This window comes from Helobdella robusta (genome assembly GCF_000326865.2).
Source record: "Helobdella robusta unplaced genomic scaffold HELROscaffold_92, whole genome shotgun sequence".
NCBI lineage: Eukaryota > Metazoa > Annelida > Clitellata > Rhynchobdellida > Glossiphoniidae > Helobdella > Helobdella robusta.
The window spans coordinates 233094-251365 of NW_008705527.1; the positions used below are offsets into that span (position 1 = coordinate 233094).

At 34.8% G+C, this 18272-nt stretch overlaps 3 protein-coding genes across 3 annotated transcripts in view; 2 read left to right on the forward strand and 1 right to left on the reverse strand.

Moving 5' to 3' along the window:
* Window positions 1–7043, forward strand: part of HELRODRAFT_194670 (hypothetical protein) — a gene marked incomplete at its 5' end in the record, with an annotated part of 13111 nt that extends 6068 nt beyond the window's left edge. The window contains 11 exons of the mRNA XM_009033496.1: window positions 1–74; window positions 176–271; window positions 410–545; window positions 653–712; window positions 1099–2020; window positions 2238–2530; window positions 2760–3320; window positions 3588–3851; window positions 4031–4741; window positions 5482–5609; window positions 5931–7043. The exon at window positions 1–74 is cut by the window's left edge and continues 57 nt beyond it. Of these exons, the coding sequence (XP_009031744.1) occupies window positions 1–74; window positions 176–271; window positions 410–545; window positions 653–712; window positions 1099–2020; window positions 2238–2530; window positions 2760–3320; window positions 3588–3851; window positions 4031–4741; window positions 5482–5609; window positions 5931–6792 (4107 nt within the window). The 3' untranslated portion in view covers window positions 6793–7043. The remainder of the gene's footprint in view (window positions 75–175; window positions 272–409; window positions 546–652; window positions 713–1098; window positions 2021–2237; window positions 2531–2759; window positions 3321–3587; window positions 3852–4030; window positions 4742–5481; window positions 5610–5930) is intronic.
* A 357-nt stretch (window positions 7044–7400) lies between these two features.
* On the forward strand, window positions 7401–8977 carry HELRODRAFT_182769 (hypothetical protein; the record flags this gene model as incomplete). Its single annotated transcript, XM_009033497.1, has 6 exons — window positions 7401–7535; window positions 7603–7772; window positions 7986–8124; window positions 8215–8455; window positions 8641–8800; window positions 8872–8977. The coding sequence occupies 6 exons, from the start codon at window positions 7401–7403 to the stop codon at window positions 8975–8977; spliced, it is 951 nt and encodes a 316-aa protein (XP_009031745.1).
* Window positions 8978–10126: 1149 nt separating this feature from the next.
* Window positions 10127–18272, reverse strand: part of HELRODRAFT_194672 (hypothetical protein) — a gene marked incomplete at its 5' end in the record, with an annotated part of 8799 nt that continues 653 nt past the window's right edge. Inside the window, 17 exons of the mRNA XM_009033498.1 lie at window positions 10127–10958; window positions 11117–11229; window positions 11739–11881; window positions 12145–12194; window positions 12281–12383; window positions 12598–12709; window positions 12911–12996; window positions 13018–13193; window positions 13393–13537; window positions 13705–13801; window positions 14197–14267; window positions 14542–14612; window positions 14898–15537; window positions 15959–16175; window positions 16399–16499; window positions 16587–16645; window positions 17519–17614. Of these exons, the coding sequence (XP_009031746.1) occupies window positions 11190–11229; window positions 11739–11881; window positions 12145–12194; window positions 12281–12383; window positions 12598–12709; window positions 12911–12996; window positions 13018–13193; window positions 13393–13537; window positions 13705–13801; window positions 14197–14267; window positions 14542–14612; window positions 14898–15537; window positions 15959–16175; window positions 16399–16499; window positions 16587–16645; window positions 17519–17614 (2207 nt within the window). The 3' untranslated portion in view covers window positions 10127–10958; window positions 11117–11189. The remainder of the gene's footprint in view (window positions 10959–11116; window positions 11230–11738; window positions 11882–12144; window positions 12195–12280; window positions 12384–12597; window positions 12710–12910; window positions 12997–13017; window positions 13194–13392; window positions 13538–13704; window positions 13802–14196; window positions 14268–14541; window positions 14613–14897; window positions 15538–15958; window positions 16176–16398; window positions 16500–16586; window positions 16646–17518; window positions 17615–18272) is intronic.

Consider the following 18272-nt stretch of genomic DNA (forward strand, 5'->3'; position numbering starts at 1 on the left):
TATGGAGAGCTGAGTAAGAGAATGAGTGATCTCGTGAGAGATCATGATGATGACAAGAGGGAGGCTGTCGAAAGGTTGGCTACAATATTTTATTCATTTCATTCATTTCATTCATTCATTTTCATTCATTCATTCATTCATTCATTCATTCATTCATTATCCACCCTTACCAAAGGTGCAAAGAGGAGATGATGATTTATAACGAGAGGACCATTGAAATTATCAAAGAAGAACATTGCAGTAAATTTCAAAATCAAATCGAAACCCTCAAGTAATTAATCAGCATAAAATATCATCTAATTATTAACATAATTAATTAATTGATTGATTGTGGGATTGATGGTTAATTAATTGTCCTAATTAATTAATATAATTGGTGCGTGAATAAATTTAAAAATAAAATTTGCAGGCGACAGCTTTCAACCACTGAGGACGAACTCTGCCAGACGAAGCAGCTCTACATCGAGTACTGCCAGTCGACCAATCACATCGAAGACAAAACCAAAAAACTATGTATGGGTGAACTGGAGGAGATGATGAGAAAAGTAAGGGGAGGTGTTGATGGTGGAGATGATGGTGGTGGTAACGTGGTAGAGATGATGGTGGTAAAGTGAGGGGTGATTTCAATTTTGTTCCATATTCAATTGTTCAGTTAAAAATGAAGCTGGAAGAAGAGAAAGAGACTGAAATTAATGAAATGGTGAAGCGTAGAGTTAGTATCATCATCGTCGTCGTCATCATCGTCGTTATCACTTTTATTCATTCATTTTTCTATCCATTCATTCATTCATTCGTTCATTCATTCTTTCTTTGCTTTTTTTTCCTCTTTCGTTCATCCTTGCAGTAAGTTTTCATTTATTAATTCACTGATTGATTGATTCATTTATTAATTCACTAATTGATTAATTGGTTGATTGATTTATTCTTTTATTTATTCATTCAATCGTTCATTCATTCAATCGTTCATTCATTCAATCGTTCATTCATTCAATCGTTCATTCATTCATTCATTCATTCATTCATTCATTCATTCATTCATTCATTCATTCATTCATTCATTTATCCATACATTGCCATTTCTCCATTCAATCCACCCAGCTTAAAGACATAAAGTACGAACTGATAGAGGAAGAGAACTTGAAATATAGCAAACTGCAGCAGAAGCACGACGACGAGAAGGGCAGGCTTCTACTGGAAATTGAAACTCTGAAAAGACAATTGCAACTTTTAAACAACAACAACAACAACATTATCTCCACTAACAACACTAACAACATTAACACCAATGACAACATCAAAGAAAACATCAACAATACCAGCTCAAACACCAACAACAACAACAACATCGCTACTACTAATAACAATAACATCAACAACGACACACCACCACCAACAACAACAACTACGCCAAATAGAGGCAAATGTATTGCGGAAAAAGACTCCAATTATGAGACATATGAGAGGACCATAGACAGTCTAAAAAATTTAATCGAATCCAAAGACAATGAAATCATTAAGCTGACAGAGAATAGATTAAATATCGATAAAAAATATGAAAAAATTGTAAATGATTTGAAAGATTCTATTTCACTAAAAGATAGCGAAATAATAAAACTCAAAGAGACTATATCAAGCACCGAGGTTGACCTTCAGAGAGTTAAAAATGACCTTGGGCTAAAAATAAACGAATGCAACCTCAATGTCACTCAAATCGAGAGACTGACTGAAAAACTGACGTCATCAACGAACGAATTAACGTTGAAAAATTCAGAAATACTGCAACTGAGATCGTCAATAGAGAAACTGAAATCGGAAAATGTTGAAAATTTCAGGAAGGATAAAAATAACAAAATCGAAAGTGAAAGTGCAAGTAGTAGTAATGATGATGATGCGCAGCAGACGACGATAACGAAACTGAAAACGAAACTGGCGCGTCGGGATAGGCTGGTTGAGAGCCTGGAGAAGGACATGGTTGAGATGAAAAAGAGAGTTGAACTTTCCAGAAAATCTTCCGACGATGGTTGATGTTGTTGTTGATGATGGTGATGGTGGTGGTGTCGTTTGGTGATGAAGAAGAAGAAGATGATGATGATGTTGATACTGATAATGATGATTTCTTTCGGTGACGGTGATGGTTATGATGATTTATGATGATGATGATGATGACGGTGGTGATGATGACTAATAGATGACATTTTTAAGATTATTGTTTATTAATATTATTGCCTTTTTTTCAGCACTAAAGAAAAAAGAGATAGAAGATAGACTGAAAGAGTCGCAAACGAAGTGGATGAATGACGAGAGAGAGAAAGTAGTAAAAGAAATGAACGAAGAGAGAGAGAAAGTGATAAAAGAAATGAACGAAGAGAAAGAGAAAGTGATAAAAGAAATGAATGAAGAGAGAGAGAAAGTGATAGAAGAATACGAGAACAAATTAAATATAATTAAGAAGGAATATGCCGGAATGAAAGAAAGTCACGAAGATGACGTCATGAAGAGAGTAGAATCAACGAGATGCTACTGGGAAAAGGTAATAATAGAAACCCTTTTATTCATCTCAAAACTTTAAAAGCAGATGATTAGATAAATAAAATGAAATAAAATATTGTAGATAAATAAGATTTTTAAAAATTAATAAAAGGGTGTTGTTGACTCATGGGCTCATTGCACTGGCAAGTGTAGTCCGGTTAAATGTATACTTGCACGCACGCACACATGGATGTATATGCACACGTACACACACACACACAAACATGCAGAAACTACAAGAGACCATAAAAGAAAAAGACAGAGAACTTTCAGAAGAGAGGGAAAAATTACTTCTGCTGGCAGACGAGCACATAGAAAGTGAAATCAGTAAACTGAAGCAACAAATGTTTCAGCAACATTTGCAAGTCGAAGAGGAAATGAAGAAAAGACATCAGCAACAACAACTACATCAACAACAACAACAAAATTTTCCTTCACCGTATGCCAATAATAAGCAACAACAACACATCAGCAGTAGCAGCCACAACAACAACATCTACATCAGCAACAACATCACCAAAAGATTCTCTTCAACACCACCCAGTCGGGAACACGATGATTACTATGATTATGCTGCCGTTGGCGATGACTTTTCGAAAGCCAACGACAACGACGATAACGAAATCTTCTCAAAGATATTCTCAGATGACGATGATAATAAGAATGAGAGAGATAGTGCGAAGATGGTGAGGGTACTGAGCGATGGTGAAGATGATAGTGACCGTGCTGATGATAGGGATGTAAAGAGTGATGTCATAGTCGGTGCTAGCCATAGCAAAACGTCATTAAAAGTTAATTTCGATAATAATAATAATTTACCGAAAACTAAACAACAACAACAACAAAAAGCGACCAAAGAGTGTTATCGAAATCGTCATCACTCTCAACAACAACGACAGCAACTACAACAACAACAGTGGCGACAGAATCGACAGCCCAAACAGCAACAGCATCAAGAGAAAAAAAGAACTACCCTACTGACAAGGTCATCATCGTCATCAGTACCACCACCACCACTACCACCACCGTCATCATCACTAACATCATCATTACCACAGCCAGCACTACTACAATCATCGTCATCAGCGTCGTCACTGTTAAAAACATCTCAGCCATCGTCACAGCAATCCTTGCTGATTAATATTTCGAGGTTGGAGAAAGAACTAAAAGAGCAAAGAATAAAATACGATGACGTCATGAAGAAATACTCCGACGCCAAGAAGAAATTAGATTCAGAATCTTTGGTGTCATTGGAGAAAAATGCAGAACACTCTAAGGAAATTTTAAATCTGACTAAGGAAAAAATGTCTTTGCAAGCTGAAGTCAGTTGTTTCAACTAGAATTATTATTATTATTAGTAGTAGTGGCAGTAGCAGAAATTTTGTTTTTGTTGTTGTGAGTTGGTAGTTGTTAGTGCGAACTTTTTAAAACTGTTGCTTTGTCATGTTGTTGATGGGTTATATAGCAGAATGCGTATATTTCATTTCAACTACTGATACAGATGGAGCTGTTGAAGGAGACATCAGAGAAGTTGAAAACGACGTTGACTACTTGCATGGCTGAGAAGAATGAACTGGCGAACCAGCTGAGGGCGAGCCAGACAGATCACGAACAACAATCTCAATCCCTCTCCAAACTTCAGTCCCAAGTAAACCAACTAACTTACGATCTAAGTGAGAAAGATTCGAGTCTGGGTAACTCCATCAAGACTATAAACCAGCTGCAAGTGGAAATAAATTCCGTCTCGAAGCAGCTCCAGCAGTGCAAATTATCTCTGTCGACGTTGTCCAATGAAAAAAATTCACTTCTAACGAGTCTGCAGAGCAAAGAGTCGCAACTGAAAGAATTACACCAGACCATCGAAGTCATATCCAGTGAGAAGAGTCAGCTTGAAGGAAAACTATCAGAGTCCTGCGATGAAGTGAGCAGACTGAACGACAAGTTGAGAAAATTCCAACAGAAATTTAATTCCTTCAATCTAAGAAGTGAGGAACGTTTTAAGAAAGCCCAGGAATCAAAGGAGAGGGAGCACAAAGACGCCATTCTGAATCTGGAGGTTAACTTCAAGAAGGTTCTAGATGAAAAAAATGTAGATTTGAAAAATTTGGCTTCGGCGTTGAACGAGGAACAAAACAGGGTCAGTGAAGTTAGGAAAAGATTAGATGAAGCTGAGGAGAAGCTACTAATGCATGCTAAACAAGATACCCAGAAGGTCTATTATTATTATTATTTTATTATCATTATTATTATAATACTATTATTATTAATATTATTATTATTACTATTATATATTAAATTAATACTCCATTTGACATTTTAATTATCCTTCATTTTATTCTACTCGTCAGTTTATCACCATTTTCATTGGTTTTATAGCTGAATAAAAGATTGTTCTCATCGTTATTATTATGGATTATTGTTATATCTTTATTTATTTTTTATTTGATTAATCGATTGATTGATTGATTGATCGATCAATTGGTTGGTTGGTTGTTTGATTGATTGATTGGTTGATTGATTATGTAGGTATTGTTAAGTTTGTAATTTTAATAAACATTGAACCAGAAACAAGAAGTCGAAAATACCATTAAATTCTATGTTGATTCTCTTGAGGAGATAAAAGGTTGGTTAGTTGGTTGGTGAATGGCTGGTTAGTTGATTGGTTGGTGGTTGTTTGGTCAGTCGGTTGGTTGGTTGGGTAGGGGCTGTCTTTTGTTAGTTTCCTTCTCATCTTCGTCATCGTCATCACCGTAGTAATCACCATTATCGTCATCATCATCATTGTCATAGTCATTCTTATTTTTTTTAATTAAGTGTCTTTATTACCATCGATTTCATCATTAATCAACCAATCAATCAACCGACCGACCAACCAATCAAATCATTCAACCAACCAACCAATCAAATCTTTCAATTAACCAATCAGCTGAGGTTATGAGCCACACGTTACAGACCAAAGAACAGACAGATGATCTAATGATAAAGAAGTTGAAAAGTGAAAAACATAGAACTGCCAAACATCTGAGGAGATATTATCTATTATCACTCAATAAATTATTGAAGAGATCACACTTTGAAAGGTGTTTTATCTCTGCACGTTTGTTTTTGTTTTGTGTTTGTTTGTTTGTATGTTTGTTTTTATGTTTTTCGTGTGTATGTGTGTGTTTGTAAGTATGTTTGGTTATCTGTGTGATTGTGCATATATATCAAAATATGCATATGCGTGTTTGTCTGTCTTCAACTTGTTCGTATGTCTCGATAATTTGTTCTTATCACTGATATGTCTGATAATTTATATTATTATTATTATTGTTATTAATATTATTATTTTTACTATTATTGTTATTTATTGTTAATAATCACATTTCATCACGATAATAATATTTAATCATTCGTTCCAGTTCCTTCATTAAAAACTTCATGAGATCCATGGAACTGATGCTCGATAACATTCCAGAGCCAGCGTCAGTAGAAGTAGCAGCAGCTACTACATCAACTACAACTGAAGCAGCTGCAGCTGCTGCAGCAGCGTCAACTACTCCAATGTTACCTCTTACTGCTAGAAGTGTTGAGACCAATACTGAATTGTTTAGCTGGAATGTTAGTGATAATAATAATACTACTACTACTAATAATACTAATAAGAACAACAACAACAATAATAATAATAATGGTAATAATAATAATGACAACAAAAATGCCATCTATGATCGGTTGAAGAGAATGTCGTCGTCGTCATTGCCTAATAAATTCACTCTAGATGATTTTCAAACGCCAAAGATCGTAAATAATAACAATAATATAAACAATAATAATAATAATAATAATAATAATGATGATGATAACAAAAACTCCATCTACGATTGGTTGGAGAGAACGTCGTCGCCATCATTGCCTGATAAATTCAATCTAAATGATGTTCAAACCCCAAAGATCGTAAATAATATAAATAATAATAATAATAATAATTATGTCGATAATATTAATAATAATAAGTCACAACATAACTTCAGCAACAACTACAACAACTACATCAAAAATTCTATCAACAGACCAACAAAAACAGCAGCAATGACGTCAACATCATCACCAACACCATCAATAACATCATCATCATCATCAACAATTACATCATCATCAGCACCTTTCATTAACATGCCAACAACATCAACTCCAGATATTTCAAACAATGAGTTTTCTAACTATACAAGTCTTCGAATGAAACTAATGAAGGAAAATTTATTTGGCGCCAAAAAGTCTTAATGTAATATATGTTGAATATATATATATATATTATAGTTAACATAATAAAAATTATATTATTACTATCATTATTATAATTATTAGTATTACTTTCATAATTATTTTATTATGTCTGTACGTCTTACACGGATTTTAACATATTTAAGCTTCGTTTATCATTCATTTTAGATCTTTAAATTTTTTGTTTCGATTGAATTTTTATCATATTATCAACGTTCATTCAAATGTGCCGAATATATGTATATGTGTGTGTGTGCATTTTATTTAACGTGTGTAATCTTGAAGTTCTGGGCTAATTTCGTGAAGGTTCGTTCGTTCGTTCAAATTTTTACGGCATTTTAGCTCTTTTTCAGGCTGTCTGTACACCACTGGGAACATAATTTTTTATTTGCTTCTTTCTATGAGAGATTCACTACATACCGAGGTCGGAGTGTTATTTCAATTCCTGGGTTTGGACGTGTTAATGTTTTGTATCAGTTTACTTTTAAAAGTTTATTGCTCCTAGCAACCAATATAAACAGTTTTTCTAGCTTAAAATTTTCGAAAATACTATTTCTCAATATAAAAGATATTTTTTTATAATTCTAAAATTAATTTAAATTGAAAAGATGGTCAAATTAACCATCGACATGCTGATCCGTAAAAAATCCGGACAGCTGAATAAGAAACGTGATGAAAGTTTGACCAGATTTTTAAAAAAGCAGACACATTTGAATCTAGAAAACAGGCAGATTACTGAGATTGTTCGTTTATTTTCACATCCAAAGTTAATTTATTTTATTTTTTAAGATAAAAATTATCTTTCAACAGGGCGCAGAACTGAAATCATGCCCTAATTTGTTAGTGCTCTATCTATATGACAACCAGTTGACGACAATGCCAGATCTGACTAAGAATATTTACATTGAGGCTATCTACATACAAAACAATTGTATCTCGAGGATACAGTATCTTGATAACTTGTCAAAGTTGAAAAAAATGTATGTTTTGTATATTTGTACTTGTATGTTAGATTTTGTTTGCTTTGGTATTTTCATATTTTGTAAGTCTTTTTATTTGTATATTTTATCTAAATTGAAAAGAAAGGATGTTTTATTTTATGACTTCATCGAAACAACAACAATAGCGATTGTAAATGATTGTATACTACTACTACTACTAATAATAATAATGAAAATAATTTAACATAACAGATATCTAGGGCACAATCATATATGTGTGCTGGAGGGTTTTGAAACTGTTGAGCAGCTGGAAGAATTGAACATCGAATGCCAGAAACTGGCTCCTGGGGACTCTTTGATTGTCGACCCTTTTAGTGTTTTTGCATTTTCGGTTGGGGCCTATTATTACTACTGTTGTTAATTAAAAATAATAATTTTTATTAATTATTTTCTAAATTTTTTTTCTTTCACTTTCCACCAGAAAACACTGAAAATTTTAAATGTGGCAGGCGACAATCTGACATCGATAGCAGCTTTCGAGAGCTGCGTCAGCCTAAGGGTTGCTAACTTCACTAACAATTTCATCGATAACTTAGCTGAAACGGCCGATGTCATCAGTAAGAAATGGTTCTACATCACGAAATTAGATTTTAGCGGGAATCCTATTTGCAGTGCACATAAATATAGAGATGAGATAATTCTCGCTGCTATTAATACTCTAGGTTTTGGAAAATTTAGATTTTATTATCTCAACACTGGCGTTGTCAGTGTTTTTAATATGTATTATTATTTCTTTGTTATAATAAACTTTAGAAAATTTATAAATATAATTTATTTAGCCGGTTAAAAAATACGTATTAAATTAAGGTAAAATATGAATAGATGAATAAATTAAATTATATTTCAGAAATTTTGGACGAGAAGGAAATAACAGAGAACACGAAGCAATTTTTGAGAGGATTAAAGTTGAAATCAGAGCCTAAAAATAGAATCAACTCTAACGGAGCTGTCAATCACATTGAAAGGGGCAATAATAGTAACAACAAAAACCACACATCGTCGTCGTCGTCTTTATTCTTAAAACAGAAATCTAATCCTAGTATTAATCAGTCAACGTCATTATCATCAAAAACATCAGCAAAAATGACGTCATCAATGACATCAACAAAGACACCAACGGCACAGATCACAAACAGATCAATACTTATTCCTTCTCATGCGATAAAAACAACAACAACAATTAATAATAATAATAATAACAGTAATAATAATAATTATAACAAAATAAAAAATAACATTAATAACACTAACAAATTAACAACACCGGTTCCTATAGCAGCAACGCAATCGCCATCTCATCATGGTGACATCAAAGATATCAACAACAACAATATTAATAATAATAACGGCCACAATAACCAGAGTAACATCATCATCAACAAAAATAATAATAATAAAGATAATAACGATGATGATGATGACGATGACGACGATAATGATGTCGAAATAGTGGTGAACGGAATAAAAAATATTGACAAATACGCTACTACTACTACTACTAATAATAATAATAATAATAATTGTAATGAAGAAGATGATGATAACGGTAGCGATAACGATGATGATGATTTCTAGACTCCCGTAATTGTAGATCGTGACGAATTAGGTGGAAGAGGTTTTATGTGATAAATGAATAGGCACTCCTTGCTACTGACAAATGTATAAGAGAAAAAAAAAACCAGAACCTCAATGCAAAATTAAAATGTTTTATAACGATATAGTTGACAAATTCAATGAGAAATCTATCTCGATAGGCGTTTATTCAAATGAGTGCAACTAGAAATCATTAGGTTTCTAACAATAAAGAGTTTCTCCATCATAGTATACTCTATATCACGTAAGATGAAGATAAGACAGAGTTTATAGATATTTATAAAATTTATAAAATAGAAATTTAAAAAATATTTAGAAAATGATCTATCCGTCCAAATTAAACTCGTTGATGGTAGATTTAAAGTGTTATATAAGTCCATTTTAGCGATTTCGAACGTTTTAATTAAGAGTTTAAAGTCTTTGTAATTGTTAATATTTGTAAATTTTGGAAGCTAAATTGGGGATTGTGAGCGTGGATATACATTTATCCATTTGTTGGTTTTGTACTCTTTCCTTTTCACAAGGTTCGTCTCTCTCCTGATATATTGTTGTTGACCCAAAACTTTGAAATGATTTGCAAAGTGTTGAGACCGACAGGCAGTCTTCATAACCTGCGTGTCTGACAACAACAACAACAACAATAATGACGACAATAACGTTAATAATGAGTTTTCGGCGAATGTTACTGTTGTTATTTTTATTATTTTTTAAAGTTTAATTCGATTAAAACACGAAACCAATGAGAAATAGGAAATGCCTTTTATTTCCATGATATTATTAAATATTGAAATAATATTAAGTAAAAAATAAACATATATTTTTGGTTAATTGTTAAAATAAATTAACGAATATATATATATAAATATATATCTATATCTTAATCATATATATCTCTCTTAATATATATATATATTAATCATAACTATCATGTCTTTATATTAGTTTATAAATAGAATAAGTAAAACATTTATTAAAATCATCATTGCGTTTGGTTGTATCATCATCTTCTTCTTCATCATCACCATCTTCTTCATCATCGTCATCATAACCGCAGTCATCATTTAGTCATTATCATGGCTTTATCAAGTTTATAAATGTTATTGTTATCAATGCAAAAGACGAAAGCATTTATGTGGGTTTTAACTTAATAACATCTAAAAATATTAAAAAAACCATCAATCAGTCAGACAATCAATCGATCGATCAATCTGCCAGCCAACCAACCAATCAGTCAACTGATCATTCACTCAACTAACCAATCAATCAGTCAACTGATCATTCACTCAACTAACCAACCAGTTAGATAACTAGCCAGCCCACCAATATTTTAATCTATGATTCAAACAATCAGTGGACCAATCAATCACTCAACCTATTAACCAGTCAGCCAACCAATCAACCAGTCAGCCAACCAATCAATTATTCAATCGACCAATCAATTACTCAATCAATCAATCAATTACTCAATCAACCAATCAATCACAGATTCTTCATAAGGAAACTAAGCAGGAGGCATTCGTAATGTTCATGTGACTGGGCGTTTCTTATTCCATGTCTCTCATTCGGGTAGGTCTGAATGACAGATAATAATTATAGTTAATAATTAGTTATAATAATTAGTTATAATAATAATTAGTTATAATAATAATTAATAATTAGTTACAATAATTATAATTTTTGATAATAACGGCGGAACAGCAAAACGGCTTGAGGAAGACTCAGAAACTAACCCGTAGCACGTAAGGTTTGCAATTCCTTATCAATTCATTTGATCATGTGCTTGTATGATAAGAAGTGACATTTTCATCCATTCAAGCGTGTACTTTTAAAAAGTCTGCCTTCTCTAAGTATTAATAATAATAATAATAATAGTTATAATAATAATAATAATAACAGTTATAATAATAATAATAATTTGTCACTTATATAGCGCAACAGACCCACAGCCAGTCAGTCCGTACAGATACACGATTGCAAACGGTAGGGAACCGCTGTGCACATGTACGTGAGAGTTGGCCGGGATCTTTCTGCATTCAAATCCAGTCACTTCGACGATACAAGAAAGACGCAGTACAAAAAAAACATGATACAGTATAAAAAAAAGATACAATACAGAAAACATACAATACAGAAAATATACAATGCAGAAAAGATACAATACAGAAAAGATAAAATAGGGAAAAGATACAATACGGAAAATATACAATACAGAAAAGATACAATACAGAAAACATACAATACAGAAAACATACAATACGGAAAATATACAATACAGAAAAGATACAATACAGAAAACATACAATACAGAAAACATACAATACAGAAAACATACAATACAAAAAAAATACAAACTGCGTAGGAAATTGATTGGCCCTCTCGACGACGGACGTACTCTTATAAACGTGCTCGTTATCTTTCGGCATACCCAGGTACCGCTCGGTGTATCCGGTATCGTACAACAACCATGACGTCACAGGTGCTCCTGATATCGCTACCTTCATTGATTGATGAATGAATGAATGAGTGAGTGAATGATCGATGAATGGGTGAGTGAATGATCGATGAATAGATGAGTGAATGAATGAATGAGTGAATGAATGAATGAATGGTCGATTGTGCTTGTTAAATGAGTGGATGAATTAATGAACGAACGATTGAATAGATGGCTGATTGTGTTATGTGCCTCAAAAAAAAGAATGAAAAAATGAATGATGGATGAATGCGTGAATAAATTAATAAGTCGTGAAATCATCATAACCTTGAATATATCAGGCCTTTGAACTAGGCCCATCAGCGCCAGGTAGCCACCTAACGAAAACAAAAACAACAATAATAACAACAACAATAATTATTATTCTTATTATTAAAGAGATGAAAGTAAAACCGAAACTGACCGTACGACCATCCCATGATGGCCACTCTTTCGAGATCGAGAAAGTCGAAGGTTTGGGCTGCGTAGTGCAAGCCCTCAACCTGGTCCGATATCTCTATGTTACCCTGTCATAGTTTATGCAAACAAAATAACTAACCAACGAATCCCAATCAAAAAAAGACCAACCAAACTAACCGGTCAAACTCACCGACCGACCAATCAAAATTAAATAGCATCGTTAACCAACGAATCGAAACAAAGCCGACCATATTAACCAACCAAACCAACCAACCAATCAATCAAAATAGACCATCTCCAAATTGACCTATCAAAACTGACCAGTTTATTTTTCAAGTGGCCCTCAAATATGTAGCCCCGGTGTGCTGAGCCCCTGTTATCGATGATGACAACCGCATAACCGAACTGAGAGAGTTTATTCTGCAGAGTGAATCTAAGTAGCAGTCGATTGAGATGGGTGATGGTGATTGACGGTGCATACTCGTGATGATCAGTGCATTAAAATAAATAAATGATTAATTAGTTGATCAGCAAGCACGATTCGTTTGTCGTGAACGCACACACACATGCACACACACGCGCACGCACACACACATACACATACAGGCACACACGTGCGAACAAACTTACTGACCTATATGCGGAAAAGACATTAGAGACCAGTTGTGCGTGTGGTCCGCCATAAACGTACAGCACAACCGGATATTTGGATGATCCGGCAGTTGAGTTGGGCACTCCGGGGGGACTCGAGGGCGTCATCGTTTCAACACGAGATGAATAGAGAGATGATGGCGGAAGAGTAGGAGGTGGTGGGGACGACGACGATGGTGGTTTAATGACCATTCCGTAGAGTTTGGTTCCTGTACTGGAGGTGAAGTCGAATGGGATCGGTGGATCTGAGATCGGTTGCTGGATGTCTGCGTGAGATCAGTGCGGGAGGGGATGGGAAGATGTAATTTTTGGGAATTTGAGTTATGTAGAGTTTAGGTTTAATTAATTGAAATTAAATTTATGAATCTTTGGTAGCACTCGGAAGACAACAGCAGCAACCGTAGACCACTGCCACAAAAGTAAAAACTTAATCACTTTCATAAAAAAATAGTTGCTAATTCTAACCAGGTATATGCAGGGAACCAGCATAAACGAACTTGACCTTTGAGAGGCCTTGACTGACCTTTGAAGAGCCAATTGAAATCGAGTAAACTTCGCATATGTTGGGCACTTTCAAAGAACTTAGCGTTGTTATGAAGAGCTTGCATTTCTTTTCAGGGTAAAAAAATTCATTCACTCATTCATTCATCATTCATTGTAAATATCATCATAAACATCATTCATCTATTCACTCTCTCGTCCAGTCATGATTACCATCATTCATTCTTTCATTCGTTCATTCATTCGTTCATCATCATCATCGTCATCGGAACTGACGTCATCCATGATGACGCTATTGGAGTAGCCAGCTTTAGTTATCCTGACAGGCTGCATTAAGTTCTCGTCACTATTGGTCTCGTATGTCATCAGGTAACTTTGTAAAAAATAATTTCATTCGTCCATTTACTTGTTTGTCTGCCGCTCACTCACTCACTCATACATTCATTCATTTATTCATTCATTCATTCATACACTCATTCATACACTCATTCATTTGTACATGAATTTATTGGTTCGCTCGTTCAATCTATCAACATTTTATACATAAACAGATGAGCATTTTTCAGTCTATCTAAGCTTTCATACATCCGTCCATCCATTCATTCATCCACTCATCCATTATTTAGTTTATTCATTCAATCATTAATTTTACGCTGATCAATAGATGCATTCAGTTATCTACACACACACGCACACACACAAGCACATACATACTCAGACACACACAAACGCACACACTCTCAAACACACACACAAACACACGCATACAGATGGGCTTCTAATGGGGTATCCTTGTATCCAATGAAGTATATGATCTTGTTAACTTGATCAATCCACAGCTGTGAGATGATTGAAAAGATGAATGAATGAGTGATGGAATGAATGAATGGATGAATGAATGAATGAACAGATGAATGAACAGATGAATGAATAAATGAATGAATGAATGAATGAATGAACGGACAAATTAACAAATAAACAATTGAATAAATGTATGAATGAACAACTGAGTGAACAAATAAAAAAATGAAATGAATGAATGAATGAGTAGCTAAATAAACGAATAAAAAAATGAACGAGTGAAAAAATGAAATGAAAGAATGAAGCACCAACATTCTTTCCATCCACCTCCCACTCCCCAGATGTCAGCTTCTTATTCTGTAGTACCTTAGGCTCGTGTATCACTGTGGTGATAATCACAACGCTATTGAGCTTTGAAATAATGTTACACTAGTAACAAATGGATCAATCAATCAATCAATCAATCAATCAATCAATCAATCAATCAATCAATCAATCAATCAATCAACCAATCAATCAAGCTATCATTCATTCAGCCAGTCAATCAATCAACTGATCAGCCAGCCAGCCAATCGGCCAACCAATCAGTCCACAAACAAACCAACAAATCATCCTACGAGAGAAGACACAAGACAAACACGAATAACTAATAGAAAGAGATTTCGAACTTAGCGGCTTCTGCTGATTATTCCCCGCAAACGATGGAGCGGCATGTGAACACTCCTTAAGATCGACGATTACGTGGCGCAAATGAAGGTAGCCAGAAGATTCTACGCCACATATGAACGATACAATGTTACAAAGCTTTCCTTTATTATTCGCGCTAGTGTTGTTGTTGTCCGTGTCAACGCTCATATTCGGGTTTGCTTCACTGGCGTTTTTGTAGTCGTTGTTGTTACTAGTATCATCGTCGTCGTCGTTATCATTACAGCGATTATTGTTATCATCGTCATTATCGTCATCATCATCAGTATCAAGCATTATAGCGTAGCCGTTGTCGCAATCGAAAAAGTGGTCGCTGGCTATTTTGCCGTCATCGTCGTCGGTGACGTCATTGGCGTTGAAATCGAAGTCGTGATCGTCATTATCGTCATGGTCGTTTTCCTCAGTTACGACAATGATGCTGTTGGGCTTTCTGTTGCCGGCGCCATCTCTGTCGTTGTAATTGTTGTTGTTGACGGTGCTGGCTCTAGGGGTCCGTGCTGGTGTTGGTACTGTTGATCGTTGAGATTTTTGGAAGGTTGAAAGAAGTTTCGACGATGGCGGCGATTTCAAGTCGGGTTTCAGGAAACGGAGAAGTTTGTGGGCCTATTTGTTTGTTTGTATGTATGCATGTATGTATGTATGTATGTATGCATGTATGTATGTATGTATGAATGTATGTATGTATGAATGTATGTATGTATGTATGTGTGTATGTATGGTTGTATGGTTGTTGGTTTGATTGATTGTGAGTCTGTTTGTGTGTTTGTATGTATATATGGTTGTTGGTTTGTTTGATTGTTAGTCTGTCTGTTTGTGTGTTTGTTTGTTTGTATGGGTGTTTGTTGAGATTGGTGTTTTGTTGGTATGGTTGTTTGTTATTTGTTTGTATGGTTGTTTGTTTGCATGGCTGTTAGTTTGTTTGTTTGATGTGTTGTTGTAGGTTGATTTACCTTATTCAGCGGCATCAACAATTGAAACAACAACAACAATTGAAACAACCAACAACAACAACAAACAAACTAACATGTAACCAAAGACCATTGTGAGATGTCTCTTCGAGTAGCAGGTAAGCCCTTATATCCCCCTCAGCATAACTACTACCCCCTAGGTCTTTCTCTTTAAACATTTTGGGGAATTTTGAATTATTGACATTGTCTTTGTTGTAGTAGGAGAAGGATTTTATTGGAATCAGGTATGTTCGTTTGATTGTTTGCAGTCTGTTCATCAGTACTACATATATTCTGGATTGTTTGTTTGTTTGTTCGTTCATGTGTTTGGTTGGATTTGTTTGTTTGTGTGTTTGCTTGATTGTCTGGAAAAAAAGACGCTTGTTTGTATGTGCCTTTTTGTTTAACAGAATCATACACACATACCAAACCACATAGCCGCACACACACACACACACACACACACACACACACACACACACACACACACACAACACACGCACACACAAAACCACACCTCTTTCCATCTGGCAACCAACCAGCATCTAGTAAATATTCAGCGTCAGGGAAGAGTTGCATTATTGGTCGAATCAAGCTCAACTCCACCAAATCTACTATCTGAATGGATGAATGAATAAATGGATGAATGATTGATGGATGAATATGATTGAATGAACGAAAGTAAAAAAAGAAAACAAAACCAACTGCGTCTCCTTTCCTCACAAATTCAATAATTTTAAGATCAGATGTTGCATTCTTGGTCCCTGCAGAGCAAGAATATGAGCCAGGATTACCAAAATTCAATTACGCCACTACAAACATCACACACATGCACGCACAAATACACACACACACAAGTACAAACATACGCACACATACATAAACACACAAACAATGTGTACACGCTCACACATGGACACAACAAAAATAATGCATAATATTCAATCAGTCAATGAACCAATTAATCAAGCAACCAACTAATCAATCAGCCAACCAATCAGCCAGTCAGCCAACCAACCAACCAGGCCTTGGATATCGATACTGATCGACTATGGACCCCAGAGAGTTGTGCGAGACGATATTCAAGATGTCAACTTCACCCTCGTTTATTTCTTCATACAGCAATCTGTATCGACGGACTGTCCTTAACTCTAAATTTGTTTGAGTTTTTGTCGTAATTAATTATCTCTGCTGGACTATAAATTAATTAATTATCTTTGACAGATAAATAATATTAGCATACACGTATACACAAAGCATAATTAAGCATACAAGTGCATATATAAATGCACAACAAACAAACAAATCAAACAGCTAGCCAATACATCTACTAATCAATCAACAAGCAATTCTACCAGACAGACTGCCATTCAGTCAACCCATCAACCAACCAACCAACCAACCCACCAACCAGCTCTAGGATCCAGAGGTCTCCACCAGAAGCCAACAAACCTATCGAACTCCTCTTGAACTATGTACGACGGTACGCCGGCACTTCGGCAGTTGTCAATCCAAGTAGAGTCATCTGACAGTCAGTCAGTGTCAAGTAAATTAGTGCTACGAAAACACACACACACAAACAAACAAACACACAAGCAAATAAACAAACAAACGTAAGAACCAGAAAAAACTCTAACTCCTTCTCAGATAAGTGAGCCTAACTTCGATGGAAGATGAAATTAGTTTGATGAAGAGATCGCCGTCTTGAACATAGGCCACCATGTCTCGATCATCTGGGCAGGTTTGAGGGTGCAAGATGTTTCCATTCAGTGTAAATGATGTTTGCTGAATAAAAAAAGATTCAAACTTTTAAATTTTAAAATCGGCTATAATTTTGGCAGCTAAAATGATCAAGATGTTGGTTCTCACATTGCGGTGGCTGGGTTTAAATGCGGAAAGATTCCAGTTTTTTAGACTATCACACATAAAATGTGTAAAATTTTTTAATTAGTAATATTGAAGACTGCTAAAACCTGCAGACATAAATGGAAAACAGATTTAAACCTTGTATGTGTAAAAATTTGAATGAAATAATTGTGAAGGCAATTAGGTTAAGTTTCTGGCCTTTGTAATGCAGTGACTAGGTTCAAAGGCAAGAAGATCCTAGTCTATCCCAATCAAATATGTACAGTGTGCCACTGATTAATAATCTTTTTTTAAATTTTCTCTATGAATCATCAGAGCTATCAACAACACACACACAACACACGCACACACCCATAAATACACACACACACACAAACAGACACACACACACACACACACACACACACACAACAAACACATAAACACACACACATATAAACACACAAAACGCACAAACACACACACACAGCATATGCAAATGGCAAATACACCTCTGTGCCTTAATCATTTGACCCTCTCAATTTA